At 37.3% G+C, this 23,086-nt stretch overlaps 1 protein-coding gene across 3 annotated transcripts in view; it reads right to left on the bottom strand.

Annotated features, from left to right (window-relative positions):
- The window catches only part of LOC127579925 (putative sodium-coupled neutral amino acid transporter 10), a 98,727-nt gene that overhangs the window by 55,945 nt on the left and 19,696 nt on the right, over nt 1-23,086 (bottom strand). For 2 of the 3 annotated variants that reach the window (XM_052032986.1, XM_052032988.1), the window contains 5 exons: nt 20,972-21,096; nt 19,048-19,150; nt 16,474-16,659; nt 15,158-15,269; nt 5,946-6,052 (listed from right to left, as the gene is read on the bottom strand). In XM_052032986.1, coding sequence (XP_051888946.1) covers nt 5,946-6,052; nt 15,158-15,269; nt 16,474-16,659; nt 19,048-19,150; nt 20,972-21,096 — 633 coding nt within the window. The remainder of the gene's footprint in view (nt 1-5,945; nt 6,053-15,157; nt 15,270-16,473; nt 16,660-19,047; nt 19,151-20,971; nt 21,097-23,086) is intronic. The other variant, XM_052032987.1, reaches the window with a different exon arrangement.

Below are 23,086 nucleotides of genomic sequence, written 5' to 3'. Positions count from 1 at the left end.
AAAATGGGGTTTTTCTTTATATCTACACTACTCTTATAATCCAGAGGTCCGTCTGACATCAAAAACAAATGATTTCAAAAGGTAAAACTTGAAACATTGTGTTTTATAATAATAATAATAATAATAAATGCCTTGCAGGAAGTTAGTAGCCAACAATCAATCTTGAATTGAGATATTCACAAAATGCTCCTACTTTGGTCTTATTTAAGGAACCATCTGAGACTAGTAATGTTAATGCCCAGTAACAATTTGCCTCTGTAATTCAGTTGCTGAACAGGATTGGTTTACACCCTGGACTTCCTTCTGCTACTGCATGAGATGCATACTTTTTTTTAATCCAAAATTATTAAAATCTACAATTGCCAGAATTTAAAATCCTTCCAGCCATGCAAGTTTCCTTTGATCAAAAGCACAATTTAAAATTGTAATTGTGGGTGGATACAAGGTAAAAAAAAATCTCATTACTTTCAGTGGACTCAGCAGTCCATCAACTGGATTCCTCCACCCACCCCCCTCCCCAAAGCTATATCTTAATACATGCGTCGATGTATTTTGCAACAGTTTTCTGCATGGATGGCACTTCCGTGTTGGAAAATGAAAGAAGAGCTGGAACTCAGCTGTCATAAAAACAGTTGACTGCTTTCTGGCAGAAATATAGCAATTGCTAAGCCAAGAGAAACATCTGGCTTTCAAAGCAGGAAACAGAAAATCACAGTAAATAATATGCCATAAAGCCATAGTTTTCTTTTCACAATTCCTTTATAAATTATAACAAGATACATTTCAATTTATAGTTTTAAGCATTGCCAATTTTCATAAATGTAATGTGATTTAAATTCCCATAAATTTAATAGCCTGGTTCAGCCACACCCAAGTTTGACTTCATGGATTATGAATGGCTTTGAGAAGTGCAGGTTAGGTGACATCCCAACCTAGATTCAATAAATCTTAACTGGCAATAAAACCATACTTTCTTCTGAGGGCACTTATTTAAAAAGAAATCAGAGTAATTGAAGTTTTATAAAGATTGCTCCGTTAGCTGATTGTTACACAGAGTGGGCTTTCTAAAACAGACTGCTACATAGAAACTTCTTAAAATCCCAGTGTTACTTGTCTCCCAAATCCACCTGCCAATTAGGAAATATCTAATGAGAAAGTCATTAGAATTATGTCAAAATGGTTGATAAATCTGTATTGAAAATGAGTTTGTAATTGTATAACATTATTATAAAGCACATCTATATAATAATGTGGTATTAATATAGATGAGTGTTAATATTTGGGTATTAGCACTTTCCAAACACAAACTTTCCCATTTAAACCAGATGTGAAAATATCTGAATTTCACTGGTGTATCTGGCACTCTCAATCAACATTCTAAAAGCAATTCATCCTCAAACACCAGCTGCAATATCAATAGTCACAGCAGGGATGAATGATAAGTATTTCAATTTAACATACATTGAGAATTAAATGTAATATGAGCAAGGTGTCACTAACAAGAGTAGTGATACAGACCAAAGAAAAACAAGAGTGAAAAGAATGGTCTATACACAACTGCATACCATAAAGATTAATATAATTTCTTTCTTATGCACAAAAAATCCAGTTGTCGAATGAGATTCATAGGGGAAAGAATAAAATATGAACTCTGCTTTTAAGATTCAGTTGTTTCAGTACAAAGTTATACTGATCAGATCAAGGTGCATAACTTATCTGTATCCGACAACCCAAACCCTCAATGCATTGTATGGTATGACAAGTATTAAAGTGTAACAACATGACCACAGATTTTCAAACTGATGAATCCAAATAAGGACAGCCCCCATTTTTTTTTTAAATTGTGTTTTCTGAATCAAAAGCTTAAAAAATTCCTTCAAGGTGGCATAAGTGGTACTCCTGGAATGTAAAAGATATAGTAATTACCAGCACACCATAATGGTAATCTTCCAACAAGCTCTCATCATCTCTTAAGTTGCAGCATTTGAGGGGCAAGTGTGCAAAACAGAACATATGGTATTATTGAATATTATTGAAAAAGTCCACTGACTCAACTTTCCTCCACAGTTCCATGGTTGAACGAGCTAGGGCTTTTCTCTTTGGAGCGAAGGAGGATGAGAGGCAACTTAATAGAGGTGTACAAGATGACAAGAGACATAGATCAAGTATACAGTCACAGACTTTTTCCCAGGGTGAAAATGGCTAACATGAGGGGGTATATTTTTAAGGTGATTGGAGGAAGGTATTGGGGGGGGGGGGGGGGGGGTAGATGTCAGAGGCAAGTGTTTTATTTTACATAGAGAGTGGTGGGTGCATGGAACGCACTGCTGGCAGAGGTGGTGGAGGCAGATACATTAGGGACATTTAACTCTTCAATAGGCACATAAATGATAGAAAAATGGGGGGCTATGTGGGAGGGAAGGGTTGGATAGATCTTAGAGCAGGATAAAATGTCGGCACAACATTGTGGGCCGAAGGGCCTGTACTGTGCTGTAATGCTCTTGTTCTAACTGCCTCCCTCAAGAAACAGACTGCATAACTGCTAGAGGATAAACTCTTCCAATTAAATCACCAAATATGTCAACTTGGAGATTAATCAACTCTTCAGGAGATCTTACACCTTCACATCCCCAGTCTGTTCATTCATTAACTCATCTTTAGATAAAGTATGTGATACCAAGATATCCCAAGATCATAGGCATTAACAGCTCCTCCCAAATGCAATTAGATCATCATTAAAACTGAACAAGTTGTCATCAACTCCACAATAATGTAGACACTACACCATACTCTCTATAACACTTGAGATTTGCTAGGAAGATGGATAGATAAAACTAGAAAAAATTTAGCTCATGATTTAAAAAGCAATGTATTGGTTTAGAAAGCCAGTTCAACCACAGCCAACGATAATCTAGACAAGTTTGAAAGACCCTACATTTCAATGAAACAGGATATTTTGAGCAAAGTCAATGATTCCCAATGAATAATTGTGTTCACTAGTTTAATTTTTTTTCTCTCATTAATCTCTTCTCTGAAGCCTGATAATTTTGACTTTAGGCCCACACTAAGCAGCGAGCACATAACTTTAGATCAACATCATTGCAATACAAAGGAAAGGTTGCACTTTTGGGGATGCTTTCATTCAAATGAAACTCTCTCTGACTGGCTTGCTTTTGGTAAATAGATGACATCCATAAGGCATTATTTATTTTCCTGTAAGCATCAAGAGTCAAGCATAGATCTTGGGACTACAGACATGCATACACCACATCAGGCAACAGTAATATTCCCTACTCTGGAGAAAACATACTGACCCACTTGAGCTGCTACAAAATTCCACATCTATTAACATATTCATATTAGTCTATAAATTTAATTTCATTGACTGACATGCTAGAATTTGATTCAGGAACCCCGGGCAACTTTTCCAGCATCAGGACACAAGGTAAGCGCGTAGCGGTTAGCGCAACACTATTACAGCGCCAGCGATTGGGGTTCAATTCCCGTCGCTGTCTGTAAGGAGTTTGTACATTCTCCTGTGTCTGCATGGGTTTCCTCCGGGTGCTCCGGTTTCCTCCCACATTGCAAAGACGTACGGGTAGGTTAACTTGGGTTTAAAATGGGCGGCGCGGACTCATTGGGCCAGGAGGGCCTGTTACCACGCTGTAAATAAAATCTTTAAAAATATCTTAAAAAACAAACTCCATTTGGTAGCTTAGTTTCTGAAAATAATGTTTTTGCATTATTCAAATTGTAAGAGATGTTTTAAATCATTATCAACACCAAATATCACTAATATGTAGGTCACAAGTTCCTCCACAACCATGAATGCATTTTGAGCATAAAGCAATGAGAACAAAGCCATTACCCAAATACAACTTCCTACCTTCTCTTTCCAACTTTCCCTCCTCCCCTCCTTGCTGATTTGTGTTTCCACAATCGCTAGTAACCTTCTTTTACACAGCCAAGTTCTAAATGATGTATGAATCTTGGTAGTAATGTTGACTAAGTATTTTAATATGCAAATGTCAAAACCAAACCCACCCCTTACTTCGCTGGCTATTCACAGCATTACTACTTAGCAAAGGTCCCAATCAGAAAATCTGCAAAATTTCTTCCTCTACAAAAGGTACCAATATCATATTTCAAATTTTACCCTGTCCTAGTCAATACCAAATAAATTGTGTGATAAATCAAGGATCTAGCCACTAAAATATTACTCTAAACTCTACAGTTTAATTGACCAAATCAAAGAATTTTTGAATGTTCCCACACACACTAATAGTCAAGGATTTCATTAAGTACAATATAGCTCTATTATTGTTGGTTGATTTGGTTCAGCTCAATACCCCCAGTAAGAAGTTCCACATTTAAAACATATTTCAGCTTTATTAAAATGTTAATGGCATGCAACTTGATTTCCACCAAAAACAAAACACATCTTTGCACTGTTCAAGGTAAAAAAAATTTGCAATAAACTGTTCACAAACAGGTGCAGGACGCAATTAACAGCAAAATAAAGTTGCAATGGGCAACATCAGTCAAAATGTCATCAGTTGAAAACAAGTGAAGCACGTTACTGAATACTGCACAATTTCAGTTGGCAGTCCAGTGCTCTGATAACTTTCATTTTTAGTGTTTGCACCACGTACAAGCGCATTGGGTTGAATCTTAATTGCTCTAAACCCTACCTCAAAAGGGACAAGGAAAGAATTATTTTGTAATTATAAATACTGCAGTTCATATTCTTCAATCCTACTTGACAATTAAAGTATTACAAAACTATATTTTTTAATGTTATGTGATAAAATGCAAGCATCTGTTCTAAAAGCTGTAGGTCCTATTTGGTCCTCACTGAATTGTGACTGTGTCACTTAAGACAACAAAACCAGCAACTTAGGGAAAAATTCTGGCTACAATTGCCAGAGGATAATTAAACCAGAAAAATTATGTACGTATAAATTTACTGTGACACTGATACAATTCAAGTTATTGCAAATGGAATAAAAATACCAGCTTTCTTTCATTGTCATTCTATCCTCTCGAATAGAATTGCCCCAAGCAACTACAAGAGATAATAAAATTGCACAGTACTTTTGCAGCTTAAAACTATTCATCTCCTGTTCTTTCCGTCTCTCTCGCTGCGAAAGTTGCTTAGTTTTACATAGCCTCTCTCGAAGACGAAAGAGCAGGCCAGACTATGCCATTCTAAGATAAATTGACAAAAAAAAGGGTATATTTTCAGTGGAGGGATGAGTCTTCAGTATGCCTTCTACCATAGGGAACACTGCTCTGCAGCAGAATACTGCACATCAACAGAATGGACTTACTTGCTCCAATGAAAGATAGTACTCAGTCAGTCCAGAAATGAAACATTTCTTCATCAGATTAACAAGTTAATGATCTATTATATGTTTCTATCTGAAAATTTACCTGGAGATAACATATTTTAGAATATAACTTTCATATGAACAGCCGGAAAAAGAAGCAAAATACTGACTACTGCCTCAAAGGACTGAAATCTGAAAGCAAAGACAGACAACTGTATGCAATTCCAGACATTGTGTAAAAAAACACACTGCAATGTTATTCACAAGATAAGTGAGGCACTTTATTTTTCAAAACAATTTTCCATACCAGCACAATTAATAAAATCTTGAGGGGGATAACTGTAGCTGGCAATACTGGTAAAGTAGACGTCCACCATTTCTGAGTGATATTGCACAAATCAGATGAAGCAACATCCGAGCTGAAGATTTCAAAACACAGTAGCTACATGGCAAAATTCATAACACTCAGCAGTATAGTATTAGGAAATTAAACTCTGACATCAACTATCATAGAATGTTAAAGTAGGAAGGCATGGCAAGAGCAGTTATCTTTTTAATGGGAAAATGCAGAGCAAAAGTAAAACAGGTCCAACTTCTATGGATTAGGAAACTAACCTGTGCAGATAAACCATCTTTCTGAATTTTCCTGTAGATAAGGGCCGGGCAAATAAAACAGATAAGACTCCCCATGGTAGCACCCGTCAATCCGAGGATAGTTTCCACTAGCAAGAGAAAGGAAAAGCGCAACATAAAAATGGATTATGCTTTGTTTTAATGAACAAGTGCAATAACAAACTGAGCTCATCTTTTTTGTATTCATATATTCTATTACTGAAATAAATAACTTGGTATCTTTAACTGAAAGCACATTATTTGTCCAGCAGAGAAGCAACTCAGACACTTCAATTCTTAGTTCATTTTGACAAATATGCAAATTATCTTGATAATAAGTAGCCAATATCGACAAAAGTCTGAAATATCCTTTCAAATGAGAAGTATATCAGTTTTACCAAAGCATCACATTAATATGAGTTTGACTAAGAATGAAGCAATTGGTCAGTTGCTCAGTTTTCATGACATTTAATGGCAGAAATGTAGTACAAATCTGAGCATTCAACACCACAAAATAGCTTTTCTGAAATAACCATGCATCTTCCCCTAACCAATTCTGCATCAATATAACTTAGTGCAAAATACTCACTGTCTTTTCATGAACAGGATATCACTGATATCAAAGAACAAAACTCTTTTGCTTTTGCAAAAATTAATCCCAATGCCACAGGATAAATGCTTACATTTAAGAAAACCTGTCAGACATTACTTCCCACATCCATCTACATCAGTCTTGATCATCAAAAAAAAACCTTACATTCATAAAGAATCATTAATGACTGCAGGACATCACCAAGCACTTCAGAGCTAATGAAGTTCATTTGATATGTGAACATGCCACAGAAGGAACCTGACAGCAATTCCAGTGCAACAAAGTTACAGAAACAGCAACGTGGCAATAACTATATAATCTGTGGATTTTTGTTTTTGAAGAGTGACCTTGATTAAACATTGGCCAGTGCACCACCAAACTCAAAAGGGGAGACTGCCATTTCTGGGAGGGCTATCATCAACCCAAGGAAGTTTCAGAGAGTGAAAATTACTGTTGCAGAAGAGGCTTAGGATAGGAAGGAATTTCAGGATCAGGGAAAAACTGAAGTAATGGCAGGATGATGAGTGAACAGAATATGGGGAGCATAGGTTTTGTTGAGCTCACTTGGAAGGTGGCAGACCAGCCAGGAGAGAACAAGGCTTGACTGCTTCAAAGGCATGGAAAAGGATTTCAGAAATTAATCCAAAGACTGAAGTGAGGCACAGCCAAGCTATATTACAGAATTGGAAACAGGCGATTTCTACATTGATAATGTTATGGGGTTGGAATTTCTGGTCAAAGCCAAAAGAGAAAGAAGTTGTCAAATGGTCTGTTTCAGCCCAAGATAGTGGTTAGGGAAAGATATGGAGTCACTGATTTAGTGACAGGAGAGAATAACGATGATGGAATAAAAAAATAGCTGGAAACAATCAGGTCAGGCAGCATCTGCAGAAAGAGAAACAGTTAATATTTCCAGTTCGAAGAACTTTCATCAGACAGAGCATAGCAGCTTTGGTCATACAAACAGTTAATTGGAAAAATTATGGTTTAATCCTAGACTGCTCATAGGATGAGCAATCAGATGAGCACTGAAAAAGGTGCCGAAGACCTTGGTGCCATTGGCACGCACTACTTGTAGACATGAAGTCTGCTTCGAAATGTAACTAAGGTGGAAACATGCAAAAGTGGGAACACGTATTGAGATCTCATAGATAGCCAAATTCAAATGTGCAATACAATGTGGTGACTAATTTGGGCATATATTTCCCTTTTCTTCAATATTATTTCTGACCCTTTTGAAGATGACACTTAAATTCAATTTTAAACAACAAATTGGAAACTAGTCATTAAGATTATTCATAGACAGTATTGGAAAGTACAACTGTCCTTACCGTACTTTGCTGCTCAAATTTCCAAAATGTTACCAGTTAGGCTATATATTTGAATTTACATTAGAATAAATCAAAAGGCATAGCAATTAAGTCAGGGAATTACCAGTTCTGCAAAAGATTACAGTAACAATATATCATTCTAATGAGCTAACGATGTATGTATTCTGCTCTGTCCTTAAACTAACTACAAGTAGGTACAAAATATGGGCAATTCACATGAAAATCGTCAATGTTTTAGATAGCTACTTTGTACACTTGCAAACACTTACAAATCATAGTTTCAAGTTTATTTGTAGATTGACACACACTCATAGATCTTATGTTGAGAAAAAACACAGGAAATGATTGTTATACCTAGAAATTATTCTATATCTGCAACATGTAACAAACTAAAAAGATTAAAGGATAAGAAAATAAGAAACAAGAAGAGCAGGCCAATTAACCCCTTGAGCATGCTCCCTACTCAATTTCACAGATGATCCAATCTTGGCCTCAACATCAATTTCTCCTGCTCTCCTTCTACCATCTGACTCCCTTCTAGTTCAAATATCTGTCAATCTCAGCCTTGAATATATTTAAAAATTCAATCTCCACAGCTTTGTAAAATAAATTCCAAAAATCCACCCTCGGAAGAAATTCCTCCCATTCTGAAACTGCCAGCTAATTCTCAATATCTCCACAAGGATAATCATCCTCAGAGCAGCCACCCTGTCAATCCCTATTAGAACCTTAAATGCTTCAAAAAAAAAGAAAAAAACATCTTGCATTCTACTAAACACCAATGAATGTAGGATAAGCCTTTCATACTTCAACCCTTTATCTCTGGAATCAACCTGGTGAACCTCTGCTTCATTGCCTACAATGCAAGTATAATCATTCCGCAAATATGGAAACCCAATCTGTGATGCAGTACGCCAGCTTCAGTCGTACCAGCACCCTGTAAACTTGCATCACAACCTCTACCTTTATATTCCATACACTCTCCCAAAGGCCAACATTCCATTAATCTTTCTGATTACTTGCATAGTAACTGTTTCATATACTAGGATACCTAGATTCTTTTGTACCACATTAAAGTATAATTTGCTTACAACATATGACAAGTTAAAGCCCTTCCAAAAGCTGCACATTCTTTCTAAAGCGGCAGAAATTACAATTACATCAGTGCTGCACAACATTTTTATCATCAAGGTTAGATTAACAAAATCACTTTTGAGGGCCATTCACGTGAACACTGAAATCCCTGAAATGATGCACACCACCAAAATTCTGACTACAGTTGGATGTTGGACTCCTCATGGAGGAGCATCAATTTCCTCCAGTTTCCCTATAATTAAGCTGCAAGATCTGCCCACTAAAGATTCAGTGACTCATTTTAATAGAGGGGGACAGCTCCTTGGGAAAAAGCCACATTCCAGGTAATTTACATTTTTTAATTGAATTAATTTAAATGTAATTGTTTAAGTGTTTTCTGGAGATTTAATAATTTGTCAAAATCTAATTTAAATCTTTAAATGTTTTAATAGCATGATTAATTTTAAGTGAATTTTTGCAATGTTTGTTAATATCATACATTTATGAATATTCAAAGCTTTTTGACAGTTTTAACAACTGGCAAGAAGGGGCTGGATTTGCAAATTACAGCAAGAGAGCTTTGGTACCCAACTTGCTGCTGCACATAACTGCAGGTAGGCAAGTGGTGAGCAGCTCATTGAGCAGGAAGCAGAACATCTCACTGCATTGCTCCAAAGACAGAGCACAGAATTTCTTCAGTAACATTTTTACAAGATTGAAATGCATCCCTATTCATGTAATACTTTTCCAACCAGTAATTCTGATGTAATTTAATATTAAGGTTACACTGCTGAACAAGCTCACATAAAATGGTCATTTCTGCCGCAGACTTAATCAACCAAGTTTCCAAGAGGAAATTACCTTATGGTTAGGGAAAGTCTTTTTGGAACTTCGAATTTATTAAGGTTGTAAGTTTGTGGGTTACACAAAGAAACAAAACATCATGCATTGTAACAAGTCTGAGAAAAGCTGTCGTGCCAAATTTCTACAAGGAATAAGAACTGTATGGGAAAAGAATCACTTAGAGATGAGAGCTGAAGCAAGCGAACAGATCAGCAGACTGATAGAAGAACTTTTATTATTTTGCCTAGCCTCTGGGAGAAGCAAAAGCATTGTTGCAAAAACTGAAATTGTCTGATGGATTTCTGCAAGAAAGCAATGCTATTACACCAGTTGAAGACTTTACAGGATAGTTGCTGCAAGAAAGAACAGCATCAAGTGTGATGAGCAGTTTGGCAAAACATGGTGATCACAGGTGTCCCCAGGAGAAACAATGCCATGACTACTCTGGTAAACTGTAGAATGAATCTGGAAGCACAAAAAAAAAGCTTTGAAACTAAGACTAATGTTAAGAGGAACTGGGGTGTGGCTGTGAATACTAACTTACCCAAGCATAACATGAATCATTTAGAAATCATTTAGAGTTTTGGGCACTTTTCAGTGTCTCCCTATGAAAAATGAATGCACCAGATTTATTTGTTGGGAGTTTTATGTTCATCCTGAAACAGCTCCAAGTGAGAGTACTGAATTCACAGCAAATGCAAGAAATCTATGTCACAAGCAATCACTGCAAACTGGAATTTTCATGGCACCAAGATATAAAATAACCAGTTTCCAGCCATCTGCTTTTGAATGTGCATAAATAGGAGTTGCTCACTCAGAAGCGAAATTTAATTTTTGATTCTCAGCCTTTGGACAGATGGAAAATAACACTTATTAGCTTAAAATACTTCAGTTACTGAGATAGGATTTTTTTTTAATTGAGATTTTTTTTGAGAAACAAACTCCAAAGAGGTAAATGTTGATGGAGGTACTGGAAATAAAAGACTGCTTTCATATGGATTTCATTGAGATAGATCAGAGAGTCATGGATTTAAATCAGGCAAAGGTAAAAACTAGGTAGACAGCAGGACATTCTCTTTCCCCAACTCCAAAAGACAGTAGGCCTTTGGAATAAACTGGCTGTTTGAAGCAAATTAACATTCTTTGAATAATTCTGTGTCTTTCACCGCAGGTACTGCTTGACCTGCTGAATATTATGGGCATTATTTTCATCTCATATTCACTACAGAGCTTCAAAATAGAATTGGCCCACTTTGTTGATGGGGGTATTGGAAATTCATATGGATTTCAATGGGTCAGGACTCCTTTCGACAGCAACTCAACCAAGGCAGTTATGGCAAATTTGTGCTTAAAATATAGGTTAGTAGCAGCTGCATGCAGCTCACTGCTCGTGGCAGGTTCCAGCCACAATTGTGTGCAGATTCCAAGCTACTCCATTCAATTTCATGTTTTGCAGTTACATTTCTTACCTTCTATGATCTGTCATTAAACTCATCTTATGGCCACGTCCATATCCACCTTTTTCCTACACCTTTGAAATGTCTCTGGACTTTCAAATTCAAGGCACTATATAAACACAAGTAGTCCTTAATAAATAGTTCCAACAGCATCACAGACCACAAAGAACAATGCCTCAGCAGCCTGTGCCACTGCCAGGAAGTAAATGAACTGACATTTTGATTTATAGCCAGAAGTTTATTGCTTTACCTTGCATGGCAGTTTGTAAAAGTTGTCCAAGTTGTTCAACACAACACTTACTCTACGCAAAGGTAACTTTACAACTTAGTCAATTATAATGGGTCACTTCCATGAACAGACCTTCAATACAGATTCAAGGTCTGCTCATAGAGGCGACCCATTCATACACCTATGAGGGGTAAAAATATCACACTTCAAAAGAATACCAAGAGAAATATTTTTGCTGTTCTTAATAATTTACAAAACTTGCTTAATATGCAAGTAACTTATTCCCATTAGTGGCAGCTGGTGGATGCATTTTGACATTCAGAAATTTGTGGGTTCAATCCCCATTCCAGACGTGCCCAAATAATTAAGTGAACTTATCAATAATGAATAAACACTGGACTGTCAAAAGTGCTAGTTGTCAATAAGGTGTACAAAATAGTCTCCCCTTAGCAATTTAAACAGTGGAGCTTCCTGCCAATCCTCACCGTATCCTGGTTCCATCCAACATTCATCCCCTCAACTGCCATCACATTGGATTATCTGCTCATATCACATCATGGGACCTTGTTGTAAAGTAAATTGGTTATCACATTCCCTTGCATTAAAACAGCAACTACACTTCAATTAGTTGTGAAGCACTTTGGGATATTCTGATGATCCAAAGTTCAATGCATCTGTGAAAGTTCTTCTCTTTTCAAAAAAAGTGCTTTATTCACTATTGTTATTTTTGTTTGCTTTATGCCCCACAGCGGAATTCAATTTCATAAAATCTTATAGCATTAGACAATCATTCCATCGACCTACTGCTGATTCTTTAAAAGACAATGCAATTAGTCTTACTCTTTTCATTATTCCCTATGGCCCTGTAAATTTATTCTTTATATATATTTCCAGATTCCTTCTGAAAGTTATTGTTGAATCAGTGCCCCTATAAACAGTGCAGTCCAAAATAATTCCAGTTGGTAAAAATCATCTCTCCCTGCTTTTTAGGGTTGTGTTTAACTGTAAATTTTTTTAAACATAAGATCCCCCTCAAATGCACCAGTACACAATATATATCTCCATTTTCCTTTCACTGAAGAGTTCCCTCTGGTTCTTGATGCTGCTGTTACTGTAAACGCTGTACTAGAATGCTTCTAGCTTCCAATTGCCAAATGGCCAACACCTTTAACAAGTGCATTATTCCTTAACTTTGTTGAGGACAGTCATGTTCTTATCCAACCTGAAATATCTCCTCCTATCACTGTACAAGGAAAATTTACTCCCAAATATATTAAACATATTTTGACAGTATTTTACCTGTCGACCATACCTCTGATCCCTAAATTGGTGTTAATTCTAGTTGTTGCACTATGGTCAAATCATATACTACACATAGAATTCAGTTAACAATTTATAATTCCAAATGTCCAACGTCAAATGAGTTCTGAACTCATGCAGAATGAACTAGTTTTTTGCTTTTTGTATAGTACGCCAGATTCCAGCATCTGCAGAATTTTTTATCTTAGTTTTCCACTTTCTTTTTTTTTTAAAAAATGGCATTTTCAAAGAGCACGTTGTATATATGAATCAAGTGAAAAAAAACTAAAAACATTGTGATGAAATTGATTGAATGGCATCATTTTAGTGGTAAATCCTCATTGCCGCTTGCCCAGTACATAATTTTTTTTCATATAGTTTATCCTTAATGATACAGACAGCTACTCCATACTTTGCACTCTCATTCAAGATGGTAAGATTTCTTCCCCTGCATGCTGCAAGAGAACCCCAGATTGAAAGGGCATCATGGTAGCCCACATTGCCAGTCTGAAGATAATGCAGGAAGCGTGTGCATTTGTTTACGATAAACATCACTGAAGCTCTATACTCAAACCTGTGAAGCTACTGTTTAGCAACATGGGAGCTATGATTCTACCATGACCATAACATGCTCCTGAAGGAATGAGAAATACATCTTCCACAATTCTGTGTATCCTTAACATTTATTAAATGAGATGAATTGGGCTGTATAGAGGCGAGACCATTTTTTTGCTGGATGTACTTCCAAAGTCATTTTTCTCTTAATTCTGCATTAAACTGAGACAATATAGTTGCTTCATTCAGTGGGGACAAGTACTCACAAAGGCTGCTGGATGTGACACAGCATAAATCTGCTAGACTATGAGGTAGTCACATACAGCTTAAAAGGAGGTAATGTGCAGAAAGCTGATTGCTTGCAATTAATTCTTTGATTTAAATACTGGATGCCATTTTACAAAATAACTTTAAAGAAATTGTTTGTATAACAGGTTCAATAACTAAATAGTCAGAAAAGCTAGAGTAAGCAAAAACTCTTTAAAACAGTGTATTTTTATGCAAGTATCTCAATCAGACGATGCATTACACTAGATGGGAAGTCATGACCCAAGAAACAACTATGCACAAAGACTAATATTCAGTCTACAATCAGGGTACAAATAATAGTACAAGCTTAATAGCCAGGATAAATCTGCCTCCAATTTTTGATGCGGTTGTCTTCTCAATACCAATTGAGCACCTTGCCATGTTTATGGAAACATCCTGCAACTTTCCATCACCATCTCCAAACAAAATATCCTCCACTATCGACACTTTAACCCCACGTCTGTATCATCAGTTCACCCAGTTTTTTCTTGTAAGAACCACAAAGAGATCAAAGTACATCCAGATAGAAAAAATTATGTTGATTTCCAATTAGAAATGTTACTGGCATCATATACCTGGTCTTGTATGTTCCTCAGCCAATAATACATAACAAACGAGAACTATGCATCAGTGTGAGTTAAAACAAAATTGTGGTAACGTCTTCAAGCAGATTAGCAATATTATAACGGAGAAATCTTATGAAAGACCAAGTAACTAACAAACAATGCCAAGATATTTAAATAACTGCAAAAAATATTTCAGATTATCTGTTTATCTTCAGTAAACAATTATTGTACTCATTTTGAAATTTTGTTTAAATGGAAAATGTTTTCAGTTATTAGCATAGTACAATAGCCACTTAAATCCATTATGGTGTACATGTGGAAAACCCAGATGATACATAAATTGTCTGACAGCCTTCTCATTGCTGAAGTCAAAAATCAGGCATCAGTATTTATGTATCAGCATGCATAATGTAATGAGTTTACATTTAGAAGTTATCAAAATAAATAATTGTGCTGAAGGCTATAATTCAACCATCAGAAAGTTTAGAGGCCAAGAGTGTTCAGGATCTAACATGCAACAAAGATCAGAGTATCTTAAAATCAAACTTGGAAGAGGAGTGTTTACCTATAGTTCTTCATAATGCCTACTGCTAGGCAACATATTTACAATTTCTCAGATGTTTGCGTCGTATTCAACTGAAAATACTGACATGATTCATTGGTTATCAGAAACTTCACAGCAAAAAACTTAATACAGACAAAATGTGCAACGCTGGAAAACAAGATGAAAGACAGAAGTTGCACATTACCAAATTCTGGTGGTGCAGAATTGTTAATAGAATTACTGGAAAAACTGAACAAGCTATTAAAAATATTTTTTTCCAATATCAAGTCATCAGGAAGGAAGAACGATAAAGGGTATTCTAACAAAGCCAGAAGCAAGCAAAGCTTCGTTGTTCTTATTTAAAGCTCAATATTTCTGCACACACTCAATAAACAGTTGTAGTGAAACAATCTTACCATTAGGAATGAGAATTCCACCCAACATTGTGCCAAACACTATAGCTGCTGTAATGAGCTTAAACCGCAAAGGTGGCATGTAACCTCCTGCAGCAAAAGTGCCATCTTTCTGCTGAAAAAATTGAAATGGTGAATTATTCCATACCCTTCAAAGCATTAAAGCCTCAAAAAAATTTTACCAAATGAATGTATAATTATAAGATTTACATTTTGCAGTCAAAACTGTCTTAAGGTTAGAAATTAACCAAAGCATAATATAAGTAAGATATGCTTGCTTAATAAAACATTGTTTGGCCATTACCCTGCACTAGGTGCTGAATGCAACTGATTTTAAATAGTCTGTTATTGGCATCTGGAAAGAGATAGGTCTCACTGAATTATTGTGTCATGTGAAAAGGATCACATCTGTGATGAGAATTAGACAATAGGATGTAGCACACTATTGGAAAACTTCTCATTTATAGAACCATATAGAACAGTACATTGCAGGAACATGTGTTTTGGCTGACCATGATGCCAATTGAAACTAATCGCTTCTGCCTGCACGCCTCTATTCTGTCTGTTCACGCGTATCTAAATCCCACAAACATCACTATCATAGCTTCTTCTACCATCTACCCTGGCAGCATGTTCCAGGCATCCACCGCTCTTTAATAAAAACACATCGCAAATTTCCTTTAAACTTTTCCCCTCTCACTTTAAACCTATGCCCTCTAATGTTTGACATTTCCACCGTGGACAAAAGACTAACTCTCTACCCCATCTATGCCTCACATAATTTTATGTATACCTATCAGGTTGCCCTCAGCCTCTGACGATCCAGCGAAAACAATTCACGTTTATCCAACTTCTCCTTATAGCTAACACATTCCAATCTAGGCAACATCCTGGTAAGCCTCTTCTGCACCTTCTACAAAGCCTCCACATCGTTCCTAAAGGGTGACAACCAGAACTGCACACAATGCTCCAAATGTGGCCTAACTAAAGCATTATACAGCTGTAACATGACTTCCCAACTATTAAATGGATGCATTTAAAATATCATTGTGCTTGTGTAAATTATTACATTTTTTGTACTTCTGCATGGAGTGTACTGCACTTATACCATTGGTGGCCAGGAATGATGACCTCCAATTGTAACACTGTTAATAAAAATAGGCTTCAATGGAATGCAATGCAATGGAGTAAACCATGCAAACTCCACATGTGAAACAATGGGTTTCAAAGTTAAAGTAGCTTAAAAACATGTGCATTAATATCCTTATTTAAATCAATCTCTTATTGCCACTCCAGCTGTATCTGTACTGTACAATTACCTGCAATTGTTCAAAGAGAAAAGTGTTCAGAGCTTGTCTGCAAGGAAGAATCATCATAGGAAACCCCACAGCAACAGACATCATAAATCCTACACGAATCATCTCCGTGACCAAGTTGGAGGGAAAGTTCATCATAACGTTCCCAGCAATATTATCAGTATAGCTGATATAGCCAAATGATCCAACCTGTAGGATAACAATATTATAGGGGTTGTATCTTTGTTATTCTAACCATAATATTTGATTAAATTTGACATCCATTAAATACATCTTTGAGTTTGCAATCTATGAAGATGCAACCCATGCAAAACACTGCAGGCTTTGAAGTACCAACAGAGTTGATTTATTAAAAGAATACAATTCTTTGGGTTAACAAAATAAACTATTCGTTTGGAGCATTACACACTTTAATGGAGCAACTATGAGAGTACATTATATCTAATATTACAGAGAAACATACAAGTTGCCTTCAATATTCAAAGTAAGGAAAAAAATAATTCTGCTCAAGGTTATGATGAAACAGCAGCAATATTAAAAAAAATTAATTTCATGACATGCAGGATTTCAAAGCTTTTTTCAAACTTCCATTTAACTTTTAACTTGAATTTAAAAGGATTAAACCTTATAACCTCATATGTATTCATATTTGCTGGAGGAACTCAGCAGGTCAGGCAGCACCTGTAGAGAGAAATAAAGAGTCAACATTTCGGGTCGAGACCCTTCATCAGGACTGGAAAGGAAGAGGGCAGAAGCCAGAATCAGGTAGTCAGGGGAGGGTGGAGGAGCACATGTAGGCAGGTAATAGGTGAATTCAGGTGATAGGCAAGTCCAGGTAAGAGGGGCAAGGTAGGAGGGTGGGGGAGATGCAAGAAGCTGAGAGGTGATAGGTAAAAGAGGCAAAGGGCTGGAGGAGGAGGAGGAATCCAGTAGGAGAGGGCAGTGGACCATGGAATAAAGGGAAGGAGGTGGGGGAATAGAAGGGCAGGCCATGAGGGCGGGGAAAGGAATGGCAGCCCTTGCAGGTGCAGGAAGAGGAAAGAGGAGTGGAGGGGGCCACAGGAATGAGGGAAGACAAAGGGGGGAGGGGAAAATGAAAAAAGGAGAGGGGTGGGGGAGGGGAGAAGTTACGAGAAGTTGATGCTGTCAGGTTGGCGTCTACCAAGGCGAAATATGAGGTGTTGTTCCTCCAACCTATGTCTGGCCTCAACGTGGCAGTAGAGGAGGCTGTGGATAGACATGTCAGTATGGGAGGGGGATGTGGAATTGAAGTGGATGGCCACTGGGAGGTCCTTGCTTTTGTGGCGGACAGAGCAAAGGTGCTCAATGAGCAGTCACCCAATCTGCGTTGGGTCTCACCAATGTAGAGGATCAGTGAGACCCGACACAGAGGAGGCCTCCTCTACATCGGTGAGACTCCCGTTGCGGCGGCCTCCAAGTTGGAGGAACAAAACCTCGTATTCCACCTTGGTAGTCTCTAACCTGACTGCATCAATATTGATTTCTCTAACTTCTGGTAACCCCTCCCCTCTTCTTTACTTTTTGCCACCTCTTCCTTTGTCTTCCCTCATTCCTGTGGCCCCCTCCACCCTTGTTTCCCTTTCCCCCACCCGCGTGACCTGCCCATCCCTTCCCCTGTCCTCAATACCTGCCCATCTATTCCCCACCTCTTTCCCTTTATTCCATGGTCCACTGCCCTCTCCTACCAGATTCCTCCTCCTTCAGCCCTTTGCCTCTTCTACCCATCACCTCTCAGCTTCTTACACCTCTCCCCTCCTCCACCCTCCCACCTTCCCCCTCTCACCTGGACTCACCTATCACCTGCCTGCATGTACTTCTCCCCCTCCCCCTCCCCCGACCTTCTTATTCTGGCTTCTGCCTTCTCCCTTTCCAGTCCTGAAGAAGGGTCTCGACCCAAAACGTCAACTGTTTATTTCCCTCTGTAGATGCGGTCTGACCTGCTGAGTTCCTCGAGCATTTTGTGTATGTTGCTCCAGATTCCACCATCTGCAGAATCTGTATGTATTCATATTTAAATTGTTTCTTTTTACTTGAGATTCTGTGGATCACCCTATGTTAAGGCAAATGTTCACTGCTCATTTGAAAGATATGCATCGGTAATAAGACTGATAGAGAACAAAAAATGCAAATGTAGGCATTTGCTTTGATACAAAACAAATGTTTCTTTAACATTACTAGCAGTGTCAGCACTTACTGTCCATTCCTAATTGCCCTTTGAATCTATTTTGCTTGCTAGACCAATTACTTTTTTCTGAACTAGTCCTCTAAAATTTTATCTGTTGAAAACTTAAAGGACAATTTTCCTATAGTACATATAATGCTCTTGGAGCTTTGTTCAATCTTTGCACTAGCCATACCAGTAAAACACTGACAAATGCTTGCCCAACTTCTGAACTGAAAAGTTGATTCAGTTTTATTATTCCAAAATCCAGCATTGCCACTGCCATTTATTACTATGAAATGCTGTATTACACGTTCTACAATTCATTCCTAATGGAAATTATTTCTATTAAAATACATGCTCAAAGTTGCATGCAGTACAAACAAAACACTTACAGTCATGTAAAATGTATTAACCACATTAAGGGCTGATGAGAAGATAGTACTCATTCTTTTCACAGATGGTTCATCCAAACTGTCATATGTCGGCAACACCTGACTATGAAGAAACAGTGAGAATAAGTCTATAAATCCTACCAATTATTCAACAATGATATCTGTAATATCTTTAACAAAAAACAAGAAATCAACTTAATTACTTACACTGTCTTTAATACAGCTCACTATATTCTGAAGACTAACATTGTGAAACAGTTGATTTAATTAGATTAGATAAGTAGTTGGAGCTCTGGATATTATCACCTAGAAGCTAGGCAAGTACCCGCTAATAAAATTCAACCACAACACTATGCAGACATAACTCAAATGACAAGATTAAAGGGAAACTGGCAATTGAACAAAAAGTTAATTTCAGAAAATTTTAAGTTCCCATGATACTGTGGGCTAAATTCCTCACCCATACTTGCGTATTGGGAGGAAAATTTAGTTCTATTTGATAAAAAGTAAGGAGCTCTTCCATATCGTGGCAACCACTCTTCCTTCCAAAAATTAATCAATCCTTCTTACACTTTTTTCATTACGGGATAATGTTGTGCAAATAATACATTTGTACTTACCTGTGAAAGTAATTCAGACTATAAAGTGCTCAAGAATTAGAGCTTTTGAACATGCTTTTTAAAATGATCAAATTATTTTGCAGGGAAAATGCTGAATCTGAATATTAATCATAGACAATTTCAGCAAAGAAAGACTTTCATTTGTGTAACGTCTTTCCCATATTAAAAAATCTCAATGAGGTTTACAGCAAAAGAAGAGATTTAAACCTCATCACTGTTGTAAGTGAAACAACAGCTGATTTGTAGACAGCAAGCTCAAATGATTAGTAATGTGATAATCAGGTAATTAGTTTCTGGGATGTTGATTGCAGGATAAACATTGGCCACAACACTGGTTCTGCAATGAAATACTTGCTGTGGAATCTTGCACCTTCCAGACAGTAGATGGGACTTCAGTTTAAATATCTTATTTGATGACAGTGCTCCTTCAATACTGCATTGAAGAGTCAGCCTCATGTTTCTGGAGTCGGACCCAAACCCACAATCTTCCGACTCAGATGGGAGAGAGATTCCAAGTGACCCTTAGCAAACAGTCGGGCACACAGAGGATGACTATATCATACAAGATACCATCTTTGTTTTCAGATGCAGTTTCATTTTGTCTTTTCAACAAATTTGAGATAAGTCTATATGCATACATAAGCTAGCTGGCGAAGAAGAGTTTTAAAAAGCAATCTTATATTTAAAAATGTTTAAGGTAGTAAAGATTTTGGTTGGCCACAGCTACTGCAGTCATTGACTCAGCCAGATGGCTCAACTGAAGCAGAATAAAATAAATATAGGTTGAAGAAATTTTGGTTGCTGTGGATATGACACAGAGTACACTCGATACATTTAAAACAAAATCATTTGAGGATGCATCACATTGTTATCAAACAATCTCAATTCAGCCTTTATAAACAAATGCATAGATAAGTGGATCTGCATCTTATACAAGCAAAATATTTCATCTTAGTGAACATTACTTCAGCAAAAACTTTAAGAGTATTTTTTTTTAAAATGGAAGATAACCACATATGGAAGAGTAGAAAATGCCTTCCAATCCCCCCAATTTCAAATTCTAGTCTTCATTTAAATCCCCGTGATCTCACCCCTCACTATACCTTTTCAACCAACCCACCCCACCAACTTAAGCATCCCTCTCTCCTTTGTCCCATTATTGATAACCATGTTTTGAATCACCTAAGCTATCTGCATGAATTTCCCCAATCCTGTAAGCCTGCAGCCATCTATCTAATGATCCTCTCAAATTCTGCCTCTGATCAAGCTTTTGGTCACAAAGAATGAGAAAACAAGGTACTTACGATTGACAGGCAAATGACATGCCATAGATGGGGATGCATCGAAAGATTCCATCCCAGCGAATGTAACTGACTCTTCTCAGCCACTCACCACTGAAGAGACCATGTTTAAATGAAGACAGCACAATCTGTGGGAGAGGAACACCAAAATTAACAGCTAATAAACAATGTTCAGAACAGTATTTTATTGACAAATGCCATGAACTTGAAAAACATTAGAAAAATATAAATAATGGTTATTTGACACATTTTACTTTATCCATTCACAAAAATGGCTCTAAAGATCATTGTTTATAAAATGATTCCAGAGCTTTCACCCCAGTAATACCTGGGAGCCTATTCTGCTCGATGACTACCTGACTATCCTGACATTTCTCCTCCATCTGACTTGAGCCCAAAGCATGTTGTTCTACTCCTGAAACTTAAAGCAATTTAAAAAGGGAAGCATCTTTCTTACACTACTTGAAACCTTTGTACGGGCACCACTCAGTTGCCTCTTTCTGAGGCTTAAAAACCTAACTTCCAGTCAATAACAACTCACAAATATCTCTTGTGGCTGGTCTCTGCATTGTGTTTACTCCTTACAACTTGGTGTCCAGAACTCAGAATATTACACAAAGCACGATCACATCATAGCACTATAAAGTTTGAGAAGTGACCTTACTGCATTTCAGCTATTTCCATCCATACAAATTGAGAAGCTGTAAACTAAACCACAAATCACATCCAAAACATTTAAAATCTAATGCAATTGTATCCCAACATTAGCTGGACATATTTCATAAGTGCACTCCATCTTATTGTGGGAGTCATAATTTGATGCATTATAATGACTCACTCCAAGTCCACAAGGAGACCACTGATTACTGTAACGTATTAAATGCATTGCAGATCAATGCAGCAATTTTTGTAGTACAAAGCCATATATTGCAACAAGTTTAAAAGCCAACCCTCAGCAGGGTTGGAAGAATTGAAGAGCATCATGGAAAATATCATGGGATTTCATATGGGAAGATTGGACTGAATAGCTCAGGAAAATCAGTTTTTTTGGCAAATGGAAAAACATTACAGAGAAATCTTATGCTGTGTATACACACCCTTGTAATGGCTGAAAAGAAAATGATTCAGAATTTGATGAAAATATTTCAATGTTACTTCTAGTTTCAAATCTAAATTGCACAACAAATCAGACTGAAACATGCCTGCAGTTATTCAAAGGTCATATCAAATTCATAAATGTGTATTGTGATCAAGAACAGGTAGAACATAGCACTATGTTCAGCACAGGTACAGCACTAGAACATAGCACTATGTTCAGCACAGGTACAGCACTAGAACAGGTCCTTTGGCCCACAATGTCTGCACTGAACACTATGCCAATCTAAACTAAATCTCTTCTGTCTGTACATGACCCATATCCCTCCATTTCCTGTATACTCATGCATCTATCTAAAGTCGTCATAAGTGCCACTATCATATCTGCTTCCACCACTACCCTGGCAGCCCGTTCTAGGCACCTACCACCCTGTGTAAAAAAACTTGCCCTGCACATCTCCCTTAAACTTTCCCCCTCTCACCTTGAAATGCATGTCCTTTGGCACTTGATATCTCTACTTTGGGGAAAAGATTCTGACTCTCTACCTTATCTATGCCTCTTAATCTTACAAACTTCTATCAGGTCTCCCCTCAGCCTCCGATGCTCAAGAGAAAACAACCCAAGTTTGTCCAACCTCTCCTTATAGCTTATACCCTCTTATCCAGGCAGCATCCTGGTAAAATTCTTCTGCAGCTTTTCCAAAGCCTCCACATCCTTCCTGTAGTGCAGCAACCAGAATTGCATACAATACTTCAAGTGCAGCCTAATCAAAGTTTAATATAGCTGCAACATGACTTCCTGATTCTTGTACTCAGTGCCCAAACCAATGAAGGCAAGCATGCCATATGCCTTCTTTACAACACTGTCAACTTGCATGGTTACTTTCAGGAAGCTATGGACAGATCCCAAGATCCCTCTGTACATCAGTGCTGTTAAGGGTCCTGCCATTAACTGTATACTTTCCCTTTACATTAGACCTCCCAAAGTGCAACACCTCACACTTGCTCAGATTAAACTCCAAC

Source organism: Pristis pectinata, chromosome 18, assembly GCF_009764475.1.
Source record: "Pristis pectinata isolate sPriPec2 chromosome 18, sPriPec2.1.pri, whole genome shotgun sequence".
Classification (NCBI taxonomy): Eukaryota; Metazoa; Chordata; class Chondrichthyes; order Rhinopristiformes; family Pristidae; genus Pristis; species Pristis pectinata.
This window is presented reverse-complemented; position numbering and strand designations above follow the sequence as displayed.